This window comes from Sinocyclocheilus grahami, unplaced genomic scaffold (genome assembly GCF_001515645.1).
Source record: "Sinocyclocheilus grahami isolate Dianchi unplaced genomic scaffold, SAMN03320097.WGS_v1.1 scaffold686.1, whole genome shotgun sequence".
NCBI lineage: Eukaryota > Metazoa > Chordata > Actinopteri > Cypriniformes > Cyprinidae > Sinocyclocheilus > Sinocyclocheilus grahami.
In genome coordinates, this window is record NW_015505865.1 from 185,880 (window position 1) to 207,670 (window position 21,791).

General features: G+C 37.3%; 2 protein-coding genes across 4 annotated transcripts in view; both read left to right on the forward strand.

Annotated features, from left to right (window-relative positions):
- Positions 1-2,413: 2,413 nt before the first annotated feature.
- LOC107559457 (charged multivesicular body protein 7-like) lies at positions 2,414-16,752 on the forward strand. Of its 2 annotated transcripts, none has more exons than XM_016243288.1 (11): positions 2,414-2,646; positions 6,251-6,526; positions 6,623-6,794; positions 9,523-9,708; positions 11,163-11,296; positions 11,412-11,460; positions 11,547-11,666; positions 13,296-13,394; positions 13,500-13,557; positions 13,637-13,867; positions 16,545-16,752. In XM_016243288.1, exons 2-11 carry the CDS (start codon positions 6,255-6,257, stop codon positions 16,571-16,573), a joined length of 1,350 nt encoding a protein of 449 aa, XP_016098774.1. In that variant the 5' UTR covers positions 2,414-2,646; positions 6,251-6,254; the 3' UTR covers positions 16,574-16,752. The 2 variants fall into 2 exon arrangements, with proteins under 2 accessions (XP_016098774.1, XP_016098775.1); XM_016243289.1 differs by lacking the exon at positions 2,414-2,646 and adding an exon at positions 2,671-2,691.
- A 4,094-nt stretch (positions 16,753-20,846) lies between these two features.
- Positions 20,847-21,791, forward strand: part of entpd4 (ectonucleoside triphosphate diphosphohydrolase 4) — an 18,331-nt gene continuing 17,386 nt past the window's right edge. For both annotated transcript variants that reach the window (XM_016243286.1, XM_016243287.1), the window contains exons 1-2: positions 20,847-21,088; positions 21,475-21,636. In XM_016243286.1, the coding sequence (XP_016098772.1) occupies positions 21,629-21,636 (8 nt within the window). In that variant the 5' untranslated portion in view covers positions 20,847-21,088; positions 21,475-21,628. The remainder of the gene's footprint in view (positions 21,089-21,474; positions 21,637-21,791) is intronic.

Genomic DNA, 21,791 nt, shown 5'->3' on the forward strand with positions numbered 1-21,791 from the left:
GACATGTTTCCTGGAAACGATGTGCAACAGGGTTTGAGATGCGTTTTCTCTTGTTTGGTGGGTGTGTTAGACATGTCAGCCCAATCAGCAGCAACATGTATATAAACCACGCGGTATTAAAGAGACAGCTAGCTCGCACAATGTAATTAACATCCAAATAAATTCACAAGAGCAAGAATATTGTTTGCACGTTTATTTACATTAAAGGCAAAATAACTAAAATAATAAGAGCACAAGTATAGATCTGGAACTTCTTTAAGTCTGTCTAAATATCATTTAGTAATTGCAATGTCTTCTGGTCCATATCCTTTCCTTAGGAAGGTGTGCTAGATACTGATTCATGTAACATAAAAATACTATACATATTTATATATTTTACTATTGTATCATGGAGTGACACTTTCATAAACTTTTCTATACCCCTCTGATTATATAAGGGTAAATATTACAATATCATAGCACAACAACAGCGATCAGCAATAATGATAAGCCTAATACTCACAATAAAAATAATAAGGTCATATATAAATGAAAATGTAGGTATTAGGCCTATAGTTCAAATATTTATTCAAATATTGTTATATAGTATATATAATATAGTTGTTCAAATATTCAGTTAGTTGAACTTAAAGAGTGTTTTTTTTCTTTTTCTTTGACTCACTTAAGTAGGACTTTAAGTATCTGTAAAGTTTCAGAAATACTGTCCTTGTTACACATATACTTTAGTGATAGTAAATTATGAGCAGCTAACCCTAAGCACATTTTACCTATAGGCCGTTATTAATTAATAAATGTAAATGCAGTATAGTCAACAAATCTAAATAAATGTAGCCTCTTTCTTTAAAGCAGGACAAAATATTGAAATGTATTTTAAATTACAAAGTACACTTTTTAAAAAAGTAGCCTACTCATATTAGTCATGAAAGTGTAGCCTAGCCACTCTCTCTAAGTACGCTTAAGTGCGCTTGAGATGACTGATATTTGAACGACAATGTCACTATTTCAATTTTAATAGGTAATGTAGAAATATAGGCTAAAATGAACTATAAAACGTATTTACACAATTTATGGGCCCCGTGAGGTATTAAAAGCTTTCAAACATTTTGAACATATTTCAGCCATCTATCCCGACAAATTATGATCTTCATTCCATCTTAGTCCGGAATAAGTAGGCCTAGTAGTTTGACGCACGTTTTACAATGCTTTAATAAAACCAAAATAAAACCTAAAATCAGAAAATGAGCGGGATATCAAAAGCAGGGGCAAATCGCGCTCTGTTAATATTACATTAAATGCAAGTACAGTTTTTTAAAATATATACTTTTAGTATTGAAGTATGCTACATGCATGCATTCAACACACTTGTACACTTCTTTTTGACTACCACAGTTCATCTGTAGCACTGGGGCATGTTCAAGCTCAAACCGGTGTGCACCGTTTTGCTACGGTTTCCGTTTTGAACGACATGTTTCCTGGAAACGATGTGCAACAGGGTTTGAGATGCGTTTTCTCTTGTTTGGTGGGTGTGTTAGACATGTCAGCCCAATCAGCAGCAACATGTATATAAACCACGCGGTATTAAAGAGACAGCTAGCTCGCACAATGTAATTAACATCCAAATAAATTCACAAGAGCAAGAATATTGTTTGCACGTTTATTTACATTAAAGGCAAAATAACTAAAATAATAAGAGCACAAGTATAGATCTGGAACTTCTTTAAGTCTGTCTAAATATCATTTAGTAATTGCGATGTCTTCTGGTCCATATCCTTTCCTTAGGAAGGTGTGCTAGATACTGATTCATGTAACATAAAAATACTATACATATTTATATATTTTACTATTGTATCATGGAGTGACACTTTTATAAACTTTTCTATACCCCTCTGATTATATAAGGGTAAATATTACAATAACATAGCACAACAACAGCGATCAGCAATAATGATAAGCCTAATACTCACAATAAAAATAATAAGGTCATATAGATCATAACACAGTCTCGGAGGTAAGAAGTGGATTCTCCTTCACCTGAAATGTTTGTCTTTTCATCCTGAAATGCGAGGCAAATGTTGATTAGGAACCACATTTCCACAAACCCCTTCACTCGATTGGGATGTTCTCTTTTATTCTGGAGGGCAAGGGCAGTGGCTGTACCATCGAGAGTATTTTGCAGTATTAAACGCGTATTTATACAGATTTCATCAGGCTCCGAATATTCTTCAAACAGAACACAAAGAATGGCCTTCTCAGCCGCCATAGCTGCAACTCTTGCTTCATCAGAACAGCGCGTTCAGCGCACCACCGTTTCCGTTTAAAACACGTTTTGCACCGTTTTGTCGGAGCTGAACGCAGCCCTGGTGTCAGTGTCTTCTAATAGCGTGTTTCCGCCGCGAGGGGGCAGTAAGCTGCCATCAGTGGTCTCGTCCTGACGGGCAGAGGGAGAAGAGCAGGGTTGTTGTCTTCCGGGTGAGGTGTTGTCATCTTTAGCATACAGTTAAACGCTATTTTAATAAAACGGAGCTTTTGGCGTTCCTCTCTCCAGCGCCGATGATTTAAGCAGTATGTGGATTCCCGCCGATGGATGCCACGACAAACACTGAGGAGATTTTAGCTGAGAACTTGATCCAGCTGCTTGAACTTGAGGTCTGAGCTTGAATCTTAACCTACATCTAGTTGTTTGGCTACCTGGTGAGCTTCCTACCTAGACAGCATGTATCAGGCATCATAGCCCTCCAGCTCACTAGATTTTGACACACGGCATTATATCTTCAAGGTTGTCAGGCTCGTTACATTGAGTTATTTGGGTTTGGTCTGGGCACTTGCCAGCAAACCTGAGCGTGATCACTTGTGCATATTTACTAGTTAAACCGCTACACACTGCTTTCACATGAAGTGACCGCAGTGTCTTGCATGCTATATTTCATCTATTACTATTGAACATAAAAATGCATTAATTTATGATTATTAGGCGTGCTAATTTTATGAGTTCATGTTGAGAAATTGAATATTTGTGCTGTTAAGCTTCATCTGGCGTGGGCGATTAAAATGACGGCCAGTAATGCGTACATTTACTTCTGAACCATCTTACATTTTAAACATTAAAAAGATAATAAAAGCAATCTATGTTATTTTCACCAACCCTTCATGCATTTCAATATGATACATGCCACACTTGTGAAAAAGAAGTGTGCTTGATTGTATTGTGTGTAGTACCCTTGTAGTGTACTTAAAATCTTAAAAAGTATACTTTTAAATCAACTTTACAGGTGCATCTCAATAAATTAGAATGTCGTGGAAAAGTTCATTTATTTCAGTAATTCAACTCAAATTGTGAAACTCGTGTATTAAATAAATTCAATGCACACAGACTGAAGTAGTTTAAGTCTTTGGTTCTTTTAATTGTGATGATTTTAGCTCACATTTAACAAAAACCCACCAATTCACTATCTCAACAAATTAGAATACTCCATAAGACCAATAGAAAAACATTTGACAGTGGCCTTCAGCTCATCTGTATTTTTTGGTCTCTTGTTTCTCATTTTCCTCTTGACAATACCTCATAGATTCTCTATGGGGTTCAGGTCTGGTGAGTTTGCTGGCCAGTCAAGCACACCAACACCATGGTCATTTAACCAACTTTTGGTGCTTTTGGCAGTGTGGGCAGGTGCCAAATCCTGCTGGAAAATGAAATCAGCATCTTCAAAAAGCTGGTCAGCAGAAGGAAGCATGAAGTGCTCCAAAATTTCTTGGTAAACGGGTGCAGTGACGTTGGTTTTCAAAAAACACAATAGACCAACACCAGCAGATGACATTGCACCCCAAATCATCACAGACTGTGGAAACTTAACACTGGACTTCAAGGAACTTGGGCTATGAGCTTCTCCACCCTTCCTCCAGACTCTAGGACCTTGGTTTCCAAATGAAATACAAAACTTGCTCTCATCTGAAAAGAGGACTTTGGCCCACTGGGCAACAGTCCAGTTCTTCTTCTCCTTAGCCCAGGTAAGACGCCTCTGACGTTGTCTGTGGTTCAGGAGTGGCTTAACAAGAGGAATACAACAACTGTAGCCAAATTCCTTGACACGTCTGTGTGTGGTGGCTCTTGATGCCTTGCCCCCAGCCTCAGTCCATTCCTTGTGAAGTTCACTCAAATTCTTGAATCGATTTTGCTTGACAATCCTCATAAGGCTGCGGTTCTCTCGGTTGGTTGTGCATCTTTTTCTTCCACACTTTTTCCTTCCACTCAACTTTCTGTTAACATGCTTCGATACAGCACTCTGTGAACAGCCAGCTTCTTTAGCAATGAATGATTGTGGCTTACCCTCCTTGCGAAGGGTGTCAATGATTGTCTTCTGGACAACTGTCAGATCAGCAGTCTTCCCCATAATTGTGTAGCCTAGTGAACCAAACTGAGAGACCATTTTGAAGGCTCAGGAAACCTTTGCAGGTGTTTTGAGTTGATTAGCTGATTGGCATGTCACCATATTCTAATTTGTTGAGATTGAATTGGTGGGTCATGTTTTAAAGAAGTACACTTATTTTGATGTGTTGACGCATGTAAAATACTGGATTGGAATTTTAACTAGTGTTTTTTAATATTTCATTTAAAGTTAATACATTTTAAGTGTACAAAATCAAAATATGTTATTACAAATATATTTAAGAAGTAAAAGTAAATTTTTAGAAATAAAATAAAATGCACTTAAGTCCTACATAAGTGGATCAAAAAAAAAAATCACTCTTAAGTTAAAACTAATTACATTTGATATAAATTTGAACTATAATACATTCATTTAATTGCAAATAACATGCAGTTACGTGTCCAAAAACATTACATCCGGTTTCCACTTAAGTATATTCTTTCCTAAATTAGAACTAATTTTGAAGGTATGCTAAAGTGTGCTGCTTTTTCACTAGGGCAGTAATCATTCAAACCCTTTCAATCGCAGCTCAATGTTGGTGTCAGTGGAGAAGAGGGATGCGTGGGTCCCCCCCGACTGGGAGGATGACGAGCGAATGGCTTTCTTGTTCTCTGCCTTTAAAGAGAACCGAGATGTTGACTGTACAGACTGGGATGGGAAGATAGACTTCTGGAGTCCTCTGATCATTGATCACTGCAGGCGACATGGTTCGGTGTGTGTGAATCTGCAGGAGCTGAATGAGAGCTTCAGGAGGAAGGGCTCTGTTCCTCTGGGTTTGAGTACGGTACTTCAGAGCATGATCAGGTAAGTCACTGTCACCTCAAGCACAGGAGATTGTGATGTTTAATCGTGACATGGATTTATGGCATGCCATTGGGATTTGTTTTATTGTCCTTCTAGAGGCGGTAAGGTTCAGAAGGAATCAGACTTTGCTGCTAACGTAGACTTGGGCTGGTTGTCGTGGGGAGTCGGACTCTTGTTGGTTCGACCTCTGAAATGGACTCTGTCAGCTCTGCTGGGCAGTGGGAGAGTCCCACTGGAGGAATCGTTTGTTGTGATAGACCTGGTGAAAGTAAGTGTAGAACTAACACAATTAATGCTCATTTCCAGCCTTTATAAACTACTGCTTGCTAAAATGTTTGGGGTCAGATTCATAAACAGCAAATTAGCGTGAGACCATAATCTAGGGCTGTCGCGATTCGTCGATATTATTCGACTATTCGATTTTTAAAAATCCTCGACTTAATTTTGCTCATGTCGACTAACTGGCAAAATACTGGAAGTGGCGCATTTCACGGACGAGAATCCATAAAACACATTATTAGACTGTTTTCCAAGGCTGCATTATATATTAAACCCATTTAAAAATCATAATTAAACATAATTGTGAATTCACAAACGTTACAATTTAATTAATTATATGCAATGCCGTTCTAATACAGTATATGCGCTTTAATTATTTACATGCATGTAGGTTAAATACGTGCGTCACACAGCGGCTCCGTTCACAGTAGTTCCACAGGAACTGTTATCATTTACATGTGAGGAGCGTCTCAAACTCCATCTCTGCATGTTGTTGTGAGTTTGGGTTTATTACAATGTTCATCTGGGAACGCAACATGCGCCATTTCATCAGATTTGTAAGGTAATTTGAACTATAATACATTCATTTAATTGCAAATAACATGCAGTTACGTGTCCAAAAACATTACATCCGGTTTCCACTTAAGTATATTCTTTCCTAAATTAGAACTAATTTTGAAGGTATGCTAAAGTGTGCTGCTTTTTCACTAGGGCAGTAATCATTCAAACCCTTTCAATCGCAGCTCAATGTCGGTGTCAGTGGAGAAGAGGGATGCGTGGGTCCCCCCCGACTGGGAGGATGACGAGCGAATGGCTTTCTTGTTCTCTGCCTTTAAAGAGAACCGAGATGTTGACTGTACAGACTGGGATGGGAAGATAGACTTCTGGAGTCCTCTGATCATTGATCACTGCAGGCGACATGGTTCGGTGTGTGTGAATCTGCAGGAGCTGAATGAGAGCTTCAGGAGGAAGGGCTCTGTTCCTCTCGGCTTGAGTACTGTCCTTCAGAGCATGATCAGGTAAGTCACTGTCACCTCAAGCACAGGAGATTGTGATGTTTAATCGTGACATGGATTTATGGCATGCCATTGGGATTTGTTTTATTGTCCTTCTAGAGGCGGTAAGGTTCAGAAGGAATCAGACTTTGCTGCTAACGTAGACTTGGGCTGGTTGTCGTGGGGAGTCGGACTCTTGTTGGTTCGACCTCTGAAATGGACTCTGTCTGCTCTGCTGGGCAGTGGGAGGGTCCCACTGGAGGAATCGTTCGTTGTGATAGAACTGGTGAAAGTAAGTGTAAAACCCATAGCATAAGTACCCATTAATGCCCATTTCCAGCGTTTATACACTACCTCTCAAATGTTTGGGGTCAGTACGATTCTTTTTTATTATTTGAAAGAAATTAATTTATGGCCAGATTTACTAAACAGGGCAAATCAGCACAATTGCATAAAGGTGCATATGAGAGTGGAAGATGTTTCCATAATGAGCAATGCAGTCTACTAAGGGTAGCGCAAATCAGTGTAGGGTCGCAAACAAGAAGAGCTGATGACGATCATGTGTAATCTACTAATACCACAGGCTCAAGATGGGTTAAGACATGCTTTTTTTTTTTTTTTTTTTATAACTCAAGTTGGTTTTTGTTCATTCATGGTCTCAACGTCTCCTGTTCTGTTTCTGCTCTCACTTCTTTATCCATTAAAAGCAGAGTGGAAAACGGAAAGGCCCCCACCTAGACTGAGCCAAAGCTTCTTGTATTTAGCCACAATGCTGTCATTATAGTGTTCCAGTGTTGCTGTAAGCCGGCGCTCTTAACTACAGCCACTGGAAGTGAGGCGCGTCTAGCGCTCTAGGTTCTCAAAGATTAACTCTTACTATCGCTCACACTTCAGATTTGAAACAAACCCCTAAACTGTATTAAACTTTTGACTCATAATTTCTTCTGCACTTTTAAAAATAAAGGTTTCAAAAGGGAGATTTCACAACAGTGCCAACCCTAAAAGGGGTTAAGCATTGTTTTTTTTTTTTTTTTTGGTTGGTAAATAATGACACAGTTGCCAGTATATTAAACGCAAACCTTAGTAAATCACCTTGCATGATTCTTTTAAAACTCTTACAGATGCTTATGCAATAAGGTAAGCCACAAAAATAACTGTATCCACACCTTATTGTCGCTAATGTTTCACTGCATGTCTTTAATAAATCTTGACAATAGTTTTTTATAACCACCAAAAGAGGGTTTTGTATGGAAGCCCATTTCCGCCACTAAATAAAAAATAAAACAAGGTAAATGCAACTTTTTATCTCACAATTCTGACTTTATAACACGCAATTGCGAGTTAATAAAGTCAGAATTGCGAGATATAAACTCACAATTCTGACTTTTTTTCTCGGAATTGCGAGTTTCTTAATTCTGACTTTATAACTTGCAATTCTGAGAAAAAAATTCATAATTGCGAGATATGAACTCGCAATTGTGAGATAAAAAGAAAGTCAGAATTGCGAGATATGAGAATGATGCTGAAAATTCAGCTTTGACTCACAGGAATAAACTACGTTTTAAAAGATATTACAATAAAAAAAACTGTTATTTTAAATTGTAATATTTCACAATATTACTGTTATTTGTGTATTTACTGTAAATAATTTAACCTGGGTGAGCATAAGAGACTTCTTTCAAAACATAAAAAAACGTACCGACCCCAAACGTTTGAACCACAGCGTAGCTGTTAAAGAGAATCTTTTCACCCCATTTATTTAAAGAGTTAGATCACCCAAAAATGAGAATTAGCCCATAAATTACTCAACCTCAAGGCATCCTAGGAGTATATTAATTTTTTTCTTTCAGACGAATCCAGTCGGAGTTATATTAAAAATTGTCTTTGATCTTCCAAGCTGTTTAATGGCAGTCAGCAGGTGTTGCAGTGCTTCAGTCCAAAAGAAGTGAAATAAAGCGCATCCATCCATAATAAAAGTGCCTCACACGGCTCCGGGGGGTTAACAAAGGCCTTATTTAAAAATATCCATATTTAAAACGTAATAATCAATATAATATAGCTTGCGCTCGTTTTACACTGGAAGCAGTTACGGGGGGATGACGTATAAGGTCAGCTTTGCGCATGCACCGCTCAGAAGTGACGAAAGCGGAAGCGCAGGGGAGAGATCAAAACAAAACAACAGTCACTAGGAGTACAAAACGAGGATTTGTAAAGAAGAATGTCGGAGGATTTCGATATAAGCCAAGAGGAGACTGGTTTTCCTTTACTAAAGTAAGGAAACTTTGCTTCCTTTGCTCCCGTTAACAAATGTTGGTTTTCACGAGACTAACTGGCACAACGCTGACCTCATACGTCATGCTCCCGGAACTGCTTCTGTGTAGGACTGTTAGCGCAAGCTACATTAAAGTGATTATTACATTTTGAATATGGATATTTTTCTTACAAAAATGCATCGATTCGCTACAGGAGGCCTTTGTTCACCCTCCGGAGCCGTGTGAGACACTTTTTTTTTTTTAAGGATGGGCGCTTTTTATTTCACTTCTTTTGGACTGATGCATGCAACACCCGCTGACTGCCTTTAAACAGCTTGAAATATCAAAGACAATTTTTGATTTTTGAAAGAAGAAAGTCATATAATCCTAGGATGCCTTGAGGGTGAGTAATTTATGGGCTAATTTTCATTTTTGGGTGAACTAACCCTTTAAGTCAAACTTTGTGTTGTGAAATGACTGGTAAATTTCCCTCTTGCTGTGAAGTCATTTATTGATGTAACAAAATAGTGTGGTCTGAACTGAACTGAACACATTCATTTACTGCAAAGTGCTGCTGTCCAAATAACCTAATGAATACTAAGACATTCTCAAATGTATTTTTTCACTCCCATTTTTAACAGAAATTTTTATGATGATATAATTTGTAATAAAAAAAACACACTTTTGGACCCCACTGTATATTATTTTTATGGCCTGCACAGGTAGTTATCAGTCAGAGCTGAGCGTAGGCTGTTTTTCCTCTTGCAGGAAAAGGCTGTTGCACTGTTGGCAGTATATCGGGCTTCTCCTTTAGCAACACACTCTCTGCTGTCTTTCCAAGAGCTGCGTGCTCTCTCCTCACACATCTGTCCGGATGAAAGCTCGCTCTGCCTGGCTCTGCTGCAGCTACAGAGAGAGAAACATGTCACCGTCTCACTCCATGAAGGCGAAAAGGTGTGTTTGTGTACAAGAGCGAACCTTGATGTAGCCACAAAGACTTTAGGACAGAAAATGTATGCATTTTGAAAATTCTGTAGGTAATAACACAGATTATACCATTTTTAGTGATTCCTCACTACACTACCGTTTATTTATTTATTGTTTTTTTTACTTTTCTGTTCAGCAAAGATCTGATTAAGATCAGATACTTTTTGCATTAAGTATGCATTAAAGGGGTCATATGATGCGATTTCAATTTTTCCTTTCTCTTTGGAGTGTTACAAGCTCTTGGTGCATAAAGAAGATCTGTAAAGTTGCAAAGACTAAAGTCTCAAATCCAAAGAGATTTTCTTTATAAAAGTTAAGAGTCAGCCACGCCTACCTAAAACGGCTCGTTCTAACACGCCCCCACATATCTACATCACTATGTGGGAAGATTTGCATAACGCTGCCCAAATGTTCACGCAAAGAAAGGCGGCGTAACTTTTATTCTCACTGTAGTATTGTTGCTGCCGCCATGTCGTGAAGATGCTGTGTGTTTCGTTGTGAAAGCGAAACTACTTTGTTTGGTCTTCCAAAAGAGGACACGACTAGAAATCAGTGGTTAAGTTGTATTTACAACACTGTTCCAGAACAGTTCAACCCAAATATTCAGATGTGTGCAGCACATTTTATAGAGGACGAGGACTGTTTCCTGGAAGAGTAGACTACAGTGCGGGTGTCTGTTTCTATAAAGTGGGGCGGTTCCATCTTTGCAAGGACAGTCTGGCAATTCTGACAGCCTGTAAGTACGTTTTCATATTTAAAGAATTTGCCACTGATGATTCAAACGCAAGTTTTGAGCAGTGTAGAGTAGCGCTTGTTGTTTGTCATTTCTCTGATCACAAATGCAGACATGGTTTTATGTTTACACAGCGCGATACGCAATGCGTAAAAAGACAGTATAAGTAATTATAATCAGTAATTATGTCCCCACTGGATGCCACAAATGCCTCGTTTATAATGGGTTTTACTGGTTTTGTCTCATCGCGCCGGAACACGGCATCACAGTATGGTAGGGGCGTAACATTTCCGTCACACGCTTGAGGTCTTCATGAGGTTCATCGGCCAATCACAATGCACTGGATAGCTGGCCAATCAGAGCACACCTCGCTTTTCAGACCGATGAGCTTTGTAAAAATCGAGGCGTTTCAGAAAGGCGGGGCATAGAGGAGAAACAATAATGTACAGTATGTGGAAAATAATGTGTTTTTTTTAACCTTAAACCGTATAAAGACATTGCATTACACCAAATACACAAAAAATTTTTTTTTAGCATCATCACATGACCCCTTTAAGTATTAATAATCAGTGCTCTAAATGTGTCACTAAAATCATATGCAACTGATTGGTTGATTAGTAACTTTTAGCACTTGTTTGGTTTCAGATTGCTCAGTTCTAATGAAACTTTTGACCATGTCCATGTATAGCTGGTGAAGTTTAGTCAGGCAGGACAGGGCCGTGTGTCTTCCGTCAGCGAGGTGGACCTGGGCATCTATCAGCTCAAGCGCAGCGAGAAGCTTCTGGAGGAGAGGGTGGAGGTGTTGGGACAGGAAGCAGAAAAGTGAGCCAGTTCATCCAAATTGTATATTTTGTTATTCCGGCCAGGTGTCATTTTTGTGACATGATTGGTAATTACAATGGCGCTGCGGCTAAATAATGCATTGTCTAATGTGCAGGTGTAAGCAGCAGGCAAAATCGCTGCTTAAAGAGGGAAAGAAATCACAGGTATGAGCACACTTTTTTGTTTTGTGCCTATTTATTGTAATAGGCGAGAAACGTGTTTTAATTGTTCCCACTTTTTCCTGTCACAGGCCCTGAGATGTTTACGTGGGAGCAAGCAGGTGGAGAAGAAAGCAGATCGTCTGTTTGCTCAGCTCGAGACGGTCAAGGGGATCCTGGACAGAATAGCAAACTCCCAAACTGACCGCCTGGTGAGATACACAAACACACAGATGCACTGACGGTTTGCTGTGAGTGTCAACACATGCTGTTGGCCATCAGCAGTGAACGTCACCCACACTTCACCACGTCTGTCTTTTTTTTCTTCTTCATAATTTGACATTTGCATTATCTCCACAAGCAGGCTTGTTAAGGGTTGCCAGATGTCAAGAGTTTAAATCCTCCAATCTGAGCTTTTCTTTTAAATAGACACATTTGTTCCCCCCAGTTTTACTTAATCTCCCCAATCTGCCAACCATTCGCATGCACTCTCTTACACTGCGAAAAAAGCACTGATGATTTGAAAACACCAGCAAACATGTAAGTTGGAGTTCAGCGATCTGTAAAAGTGCAGTACAGTTAGTCTGTGTTCCTTTACGTTTGCGCTGTTTGCTGTTTCAAACCTTCTCACTGATGAGTAAATCTAGACATGGATCTCTATTGTTTGCGATTGCGGTTGGTTGCTGAATAAATACACTTATGCAACCTCCGTGTCACAATACAAAGTCATTTTTTTGTTGCTTTAAATCAAAAACACTAACATAATTTGGAATGAATGTGTTAATATTAAAAATTTCACAGGTTTAGCTTTTGAGAGAAGCTTCTTGTGTTGCCAGTTTTCATAATGTAGAGAGTGTTTATTATAATTTACCAAGAAACTATAAGTTGTATGCGAGTACCAGTAAAGAGAAATGTAAAAATGTTAAATGAAAAAAAAAAATAACTCAAATGACAATAATCGTGATTAATAATCACGATTATAAATTTTGAGCAAAAATTATCGCTTTAATCGTGCAGGTAAACAAATCAAATATTTTAAAATGTATTTTTTTGTTTGTTTATTTTAATTTTAATTTTTTTTATCATTTAATTATTAGTTTAATTATTATTCAACAACTCACGAACCCCCAAAGGTTCACATAACCCTGTCATTATTCACTCACCCTCATGTCTTCCATATCCGTCTGCTATTCTTTTTTTTTTTCGGTGAAAAACAAAAGGAGAAACTTCTAAGGATGTTCCTCTTTTCCATACAGTGACATATGAAATATGTTCCAGTTCTTCCAAATCAAGTCATACAAAAGCTTTGTGTGGCTGAAATTTAAGTTATTATTCTTCCTCCTTGGAATTAAGCTCATTAGTCATATGGTGCTTTTGTCTTTTGGGGGCTTGACAGATGAAATAACCACAATGAACTGTTATTGTATGGAAGAGAGCTGTATGTTTACTCTTTAAAATACCTACTTTTGCTTTTGTTCCAAAGAAAAATAGTAGCATATGGGTTTGGAGCAACATGAGTGTGAGTAAACGATGACAGAATTCTCATTCAGTCAGACATGAAACCTTGGTTTTTGTCATATTTGACATTGAAGTCAGAATGAAATGAAAATTCACCCTATCAGTTTTTTAAATGCATGTTATTGCTCTTACTGTGAATGATTCATCTGTGTATATTTTAATTTTTACCTCGCAATTTTTAATCAAAATGCTTATGCATGATTTCTCCAGTCATTTAAATGCAAATCGTTTTGTTGTTGATGCACACCACAGATGTCACATTAAAACATTGAAGCATATCCAATATGCATGGCTTAATGAAATGTTTTCATATGTGTGAGCAGGTGATGCAGGCATACCAGGCAGGTGTGGCGGCTCTGAGAATCTCACTGAAGGGTGTGACTGTGGAGCGAGCAGAGAACCTGGTTGATCAGATACAGGAGGTGATTCATCAGAAACTTGCATTGTTTATGCTTTATTAGTTAGAATATGATTATACATTATATAAAAGTTCTTTATTTCCCATTTGTTTTTGTTTTTTTGCACAGTTATGTGACACTCAGGATGAAGTCAACCAGACTCTTGCCAGTGGGGCGTTGGATTCTGGTATACAAGTTTTGCTTTGTTTTAGACTATATGCATCTTAAACAGCTGCCTTAAACACTAATGCTTCATGTGCTCATAGGTGAGGATTCAGAGGAGTTGGAAGAGGAGCTGAAGTCATTATTGGAGAAAACCATCCCAGATAACGACGTGCTCCCAGTGGTCCCGACGCATCCTATTTCTCCTCCAAGGAAAACGGGTATCCCGGATGCTGATTTTGTGCGGTCTCTGCCCTCCGTGCCTGATTCCAGTCTAGGCATCACAGATGAGGAGCTGGACAGAGAACTAAGTCGACTTACAGTCTCTGACACAGGTTCCTTTACGCTTTTCTAGTTATTTCTGAAATGTCACTAGTTAATGGTGTTTGATAAGGCAAGCTTCACTGTTATTATTGCTCATACTTTGAGTGGTGTTGCCAAAAATACCGAATTGATTTCTATACGTATTGATACTGAAACATTTGAAAGGGTTTCAGTACTCATTTTATGCAGTATTGATACAACAATACCAATAGTTTTTCTCCAAAATAAAAGCTTGAGGATTTACCTCTTGCAAGTAAATATATAAAAAGTATTATAATTTTAGTGCAGCTGTGTGAAGTAAAATAATATACTAATTTAAATATAAATTTAGAATTTTAAATTATTTTGTAGTAATACATATTTTTTTGTCTTAATACTAATCATATTATATATGTATTAAAGGCTCCTGGAAGAGGGACCTTTATTATGAAACTGGAGTCATCATAGTACTTCGGTAGAGGGCAGTGTAGTTTGATGAGCTGCCGCTGTTTTGCTGTGTTTGAGTGATCTGTTCGAGCCGTCAGCTGCAAGGATGATACTTTCACTTTGTTCGTGGGGATTTTTGCAGATTTAATATCAAGGTGGTAGTCACTGACCACAAAGTAAGCCTATGTTATTTATATTTGTGTTTACAGTGATCGCTACAGTGTTATATGCGTTAGTACCATATGAACATGCCCAGACTTGTCCTGTAACGATTGTTCTGTAGTATTCAGATCGGGAATATTACTTAACAGCTAATTATTCATTCTTGATCAAGATATAAATCAGTGTTACGATGTCTTAATGACTTGATGTTGTTCTGTTAAGCTGCTACAATACCAAATGAGTGATTAGCGTTCTGTTTATGCAAATGTTACTCCGATGCGCCCCGATTCTATCCATCTATGGGAACTTTGTTCATAGGGACAAATGATCATTCATGACTTGTAGTTTTCTGTGAAATACCTTGTTTCCCTTCATTTAACTGTATGTTCAGTAGAGAAATGCCAATTATGTGAATTATGAATGCTTTGGTTTCATTATGTAACCGTAAATATTATTATTGTTTATCTATATCTTTCGCTTATTCATTTCTCTATTATACTTATTCTGCAGACTATCTACACCTTTGATTGTACCTCTGTGGCCCTTCCCTTTTTTCTACTATTACACCATCGAAAGCTAATCACCTGTCTCTTCATTATTGGTGCTCTGACCGGCACCCAGGGAGGGTTACTCATCCATTACCTGATCAGAACCTAACAGTCCCAAAGTCTCTATAACAGCCAGTCAAAAGTTTTTGAACAGTAAATGTTTTTTTTGTTTTTTTTAAGAATTCTCTTCTGCTCACCAAGGCTGCATTTATTTGATCCAAAGTACAGCAAAAACAGTAAAATTTTGAAATATTTTTACTATTTAAAATTGCTTTCTATTTGAATAGATTTTAAAATGTAATTTATTCCTGTGATCATACAAAGCTGAGTTTTCAGCATCATTACGCCAGTCTTCAGTGTCACATGATCCAGAAATCAGTCTAATATGCTGATTTGCTGATTATCAATATTTAAAACAGTTGAGTAAATTTTTTTTTTCAGGATTCTTTGATGAATAAAAAGATCCAAAGATCAGCATTTATCTGAAATAAAAAGCTTTTGTAACATTATACACTATTCCATTCAGTATAATTTGTATTATTTGTTTGGGAAGAAATTATAGAAATGTATACTTTCATTTAGCAAGGATGCTTAAAATTGATAAAGTGATGATAAAGGCATTTATAATGTTACAAAATATTTTAGTTTAGATAAATAGTGTTCATATCAATATCGGAATTATATCGTATCGACCGAAATTAAGAAATATATCGTGATATCAATTTTGGCCATATCGTCCAGCCCTATGTTTTATATATATATTTATGTCATATATATATTACTATTGTAATACAACTGCACTAATAAATAAATATATGTATAGTTAAAAAGATGTTAAAAATAATATATTAATATGTTGTTGTTATAATTTCAAAGCTACTTTATTAATAAAGTTTAATTTTAATGTTGTGGCAATTATTCTCTCTGTTATTAAAAATGGTATTAAATATTTTTCAAACTACCGAAATGCGAAATTGCAGTATCTTGACAACACTTACTTAGAGTTCGGATTCAGTGCAAAAATTGTGCAGTTTATTGATGTGAACTTCATAGAATTAGGCCCTAATTTAATTTAATTAATTAATTAATCAGGGGTTTAGTTTGAGGCCCTTTTAGATAAGCTAAACAAGACACAATATTTTTGTTTTTGCAAAGTTTCACTGAGACAGCAGCACCACTGTTTGCTTTAATATAATTATGTTGTTGTTGTTGTTGTTGTTGAAATACAAGATTTATTTGTGAAGTTCACATAAAAAAACAGACTGTGGTTGGTTGTTTTACACGTCAATCAAATGTCACCTTTCTGTCTAAATCTCCAAAGCTAGACTTAAAAGATGTCAAAACATACTGTTGAATAATTAAATCAGTCCATCTATCATTGATTCATTCAGACTTTTTTTAATGAAGTATTTATTGTATCGATTGTATTTTTTTTTTTAAATAAAAATCTTTCACTGCTCTTTTCCTTGTAACAGTTTTCATAATTGATTATGACCTTGTAAAAACAGGGAATGTTTCTTTTATTGAGTGTTTTCTGTTCTCTGTGTTTCAGCTCAGAGGAGGCCGGAGCCGGCACAGTGACCGACCGCGCCGCACAAGCAGCCACTAAAATGGGTTCATCGCTATCCACTAAAGAAAGCCATCCGATACAGTACATGTGTGTCCTTGCATTGTAATAAGCCCTACCGAGTCTTTATGAAAAGCCCTTATTCATGTTTGTAATGGCATGTCTATTTTTGATTTTTTAAAGAAAGTTTTAAGAGTGGCCTTTTTGAGTTTGTAAAGTCTGTACAATGTATTATTCTAATAAAACTACAAATTATGATGTCAAATAAACTATATTCTGTACTCTTTGTTTTGATAAGTGCGATGCTCACGCAGATGTTTTTTCAATATTAATATTATTTGATATGATAATTATTATTATTTTGAAGAGTATAGTATATTAAAATCTGTAGTTTTAAGTACATAGCCATATTAATGGTTATTAAGAGTTATAAACACTGCCAGAAACTAAAGAAAATAAAATAGTTTTTCAAAGTTTAAGGTTGATGTATTGTTTCTGAAAGAAGTCACATATTCTTAACAAAGCTGCGTTTATTTGTAAAAGAATAAACAGAGTGAAATAATATTTTGAAAGCTCAAAAGCGCTGCATTTGTTTGAAACCGACATCTTTCGTAACATTATAAATGTCATCGCTGTGACCTTTTTAATGATCAATGTCGCTGCTGAATACAAGTGTTAATTAAAAAAAGTTACTCTTTTGAACAAGTGTACATCTATCCAATTTTTTTTTATAACGATAGATATTTTATGTTTCTAAGAGAATGTGATTTGAATTAACTTCCAATGTTTATTTATTTTTATTTTATTTATTTATTGAGAATATTATGGCAACAAATAAGGAAACGGTTACAATACAAAAATATAATAATAATAATAATAATTTATGCATTTAGCAGATGCTTTTATCTAAAACGACTTACAGTGCATTCAAGCTCTAAATGTTTTACCAGTATGTAAAATATAAAATACAAAAATACAGGGGTATATAATTAAAACCTCACATTCAAAGGAAAAGATTGAACAACTTACACATTTTAAAGACTTCTTATTATGCGAGTTAGAAATAGTCCCAAAGTAATGCTGTATTTCAGCAAGCACAACATAAAAAAGTGGCTTCTGACTTGAGAACTTACATTTATGTATATCACATTTTGTTAATGCACTTTTTTTCCAATTAACAAATCCAAACAAAACATTTCCCAAAGTAAAGCACATTCTTTATCAATACTCTCAATAATGAATAAGGAAAAGTCTTTCCACAACACGCAATGTATATTAGTGAGGAATGGGACGCGCAAAATGACGTCAGAGCAGCAGTGTAGACGCAGATTATATGGCAAGCCGGGTTAGCATTAAACACCCCTTGCTGTAATAGTCATAATTTAGTTTTGATTAGTCTGCAACTATTCTGCAATTTCGACTCGTCGTAATTGGAATTAGGATATCTACAATGTGTTTATGACTAGTCATTATATGCATTCGAGATATCTACAATGTTTTGACTAGTCATATTCTTCCATTGACTTCCATTGGAAAATATTTTCTGATATCTACAAATGAGTTTTGACTGGTAAAATTGTAATTAAAGATATTGATTTTGTACCAGGCATAATTCTAATTAGATATATCTCAAATTACAATTTTACTAGTGATAATTAAACTCGAGATATCTCTGACTGAATCACCACTCGTTAAAATTATAATTTGAGATATCTCTAGCTGGTGCTTGACTAGTCAAAAATTTTATTTAAAATATCTTTAATTCATAATTTTTAAAGATATCCAAAATACGTTATTAGATATCTGAAAGTAATTTATTACTAGTCAAATTACAAGAGTAGATATCTTGAATTTTATTTTTGACTAAGCAAAACTAATAAGAGATATATCTTGAACTGGAATTCTTCCTAGTCAAAACTCATTTAAATATATGAGAAATCCTATCTGATTTGTTTGTCAGACAAAATGGCGGATTCGGCGTTATGATTAGTCAGATCGCCTGTCAGTCAAGTTCTTTGCTAACGGTCAATTCAGATATCTTAAAATTTAATTGCGACAGGTCGAAACTGAATTAGAGATATCTCTAAATATCTTTGCGCATGTTACTAAAGAAGTCATCTATCAAAATTGCAGAATAGATATCTGGAATTGGTATTTTGACTAGTCAAAACCATAGACTGTATAAAAACATGGACGTAGGTTTCTGAAGAGCGTTTTTGAAGCTCAAAGTGGGCGGAGCCGGCCGTCGCCATCTTGGCAGCGCGTCACCGCCTGTCACTCCCAGATAATCGAAAATGGGCAAAGAGGCGGGAGCTGGTTGCTGAAACCACGCCCACCAACCTCGACGGTGGTGACAGTAGCGGCAATCCACCTGTCACTCAAGTGGCCACGCCCTTAATTACGCATAACTTTAAGGCTTAATATAATTTAAACGGAGGAGTTATAAAAAAATTCACCCCCCTCACAGTTGTCATGAAGGGCAAAATAAGATATAGACCAAAACCACTTTTTGTACTAGGCTGTAAACATTTTTTTTTCTGCTGTAAAGTTGGGCATTTTAAAATGGGGAGTCTATGGGACTGTCTCCCTTTTGGAGCCAGCCTCTAGCGGCCAGTCGATGAGTTGCAGTTTTAGTCACTTTCGTGTTGGTTTCAAGAGAGAGACCAGAAGGTTGACGCTTGGTCAAAACTAAATTATCCCTGCGTTCCATTCGGAAGGGCTCATCCCTATGCCCTAATCCCTTCAAAGGGTTTACCCTCCGGAGAGAGAGCTTTGAAGGGTGTAGGGGACCAAACAACTGTTTCTTGAAGTGCCCTTCTGCGTCATCATCACGTGCCCACATGGAGGCGCCGTCATCATGCAAATAATCTGCGCAAAGGATCATGGGAGCCCGAAGTGTCCATCAGTTGTACCCTTCCAAATCCTTCATTCCGAAGGGCCCTTTGAAGTGGCCAGTTTTGAGCACTTTGGTTTGGAAAGATCCTTCAATATGGCGGCCATGATTTTTTTCACTCCAGAAGTGCCCTTCGGAGGGCGATATATCCTGTTTGGTAGGGATGGGCGATACCCCTTATTTTGTTTTCGATACGATACTGATATTTTTCAAGGCAGTCTCGTCGATATCGATATCGATACCGATTCGATACTTCTGCACTAAACTTTTAAATTATGAAATTTATTAAATTAATAAACTACTAAGAGTAAAATGGTTAATGAAAACCACTTAACTTTATGTTTAAAACGCATTTTAACCCGTTTAATCCCAAATTTTTCCCAGACATGAAAATATCAAAATGATGTGTATGATTAGTATCCCTTTGAAATAATATTTTTTTTTTTTGTGGAAAAGTGTGTGGAAAATTTTATTTTATGGTCAGTCACAATTGTAACCGGTGGGATAATGTGTATAGTGAATTAACATATTTCTGCAGTCTTAAAAATTGTTATATATCTTAGCCCAGCTATTTTAATCCGTTTGATCACATTCTAGGGTTACTATTATGCATATAAACCTTATACAACACTGATAGGAATACTGAGATCAAATACAAAAAAATACAACCATCAACGCATTTCAAAATTTTAACTTTTTTGTAACATATCTCATCACATTTTTATATTAGTGCTACCAGTATTACAACATTAATATTCTAACTTATTTGTAACATTTGAACTTTTGATTTAGTGCAATATTTTGTACTGCCATTAGGGACTGCCAGTGAATGCCTGTTGCATGCATAAAATGCAACCTTTTTATTCTGACAGTGTATGATTTCTATTAACATTACAGAATAGAACATGATCAATATTATCTTTCAACGTTCAATTTAAATAATTGTAATTGCACAAACTATGTAGGCTACAATTTCAATTTGTTTATTATGTATGTGATGGTGGCGATGGGAGAAACGAAGCCCCGCCCCCCTTAGTTACTGTTGCTCACTCGGACAAACACAAAACACACTTTTTGCTCTGTTTTGGTTGGATTTAGGAAATGGAATAAAGTAAATGACACTGCCTATCCTCTCGGGATAGCTGGAATTAGTGTTACAAGTACCCTAGGCTTATCGTTGTTCCATTTTTGTAGCATAAACACCATTAAACCGATGCGAGCTTCGGATCTTCCAGTGTTTCTCTATGGCGCTGAAACCTACAGATGTCCGAGAACTGAGATACTCGCGTCAGTATCGATACGCCCATCCCTACTGTTTGGAACGCACTGTATGACTAGTACAGCAAGGGGCATTTAATGCTAAAACGGCTTGCCATACGCAGACGCGAGTTTCCGGATTTGGCACGCATGCGCACTGACAGTTTTTACTCCCGAACTGAGCTGTTGCTCGGCTACTGTCGGGAATTAGCGGCTTTTCTCGACCACATTTGCACGATCACCGCTGCCAAACGGAACTGAAGTGCCATCTTTTTGTGTTCACCGAGTGGATTTCAATCACAGGACCACTGAATTCATAAATCTCAGAGGATGGCTCTATTATTGGCGCATCCGTCCCTGATGTAACGTTAGCCTGACGGTGAGAACACATTCCTGCGATCTTACAGATCTTCATATTTATCTGGCCAGAGGATAAACACATCTGACAGCATGTAATCACTCTCCAAAACCGCACACGCCTGCTCTTAACTAACGTTATCAAACAAGGCTTCCGTTTATCATCGAAACTGTCCTCGGCCTGATCAGACGTCAGCTGTGGTGGTGTTTCAAAATCTAGAGAGCTGCACCTATCTAGAGAGCATGCAGGGCGCGTGCGACTCGTGAAGTACCAGGCTCGTAGACGAGTGATGTCTATGTCGGCAACTAACTAGACATTACTTGTGATCTGTCGCTTCGGTCTACTTGTGAGCGTGACGCATCGTCCTGTGCTGATTGTGCGGTGTTGTTTTCACTTCCTCATGTCAGGGCATGCCACGTCTCCTCCGCACACCTGCACACGTGTGAAAGCCCCGGATGGGGATGCCTTGACTTGTGACGGCATGGAGGAACACACCTGTCCTAGAAGCAGCTGCCAGTGAAGATCCGATTCGTCCACATCACCTGCGCATCCACTCCAGCAATGGGAAGGCAAGTACAACACTCGAGTCATTCGAGGACAGTGGTTTTCTCCAGTGGAAAAAGTTGAGGTGAAACTTGATGTATGTGATGGTGGCGATGGGAGAAACGAAGCCCCGCCCCCCTTAGTTACTGTTGCTCACTCGGACAAACACAAAACACACTTT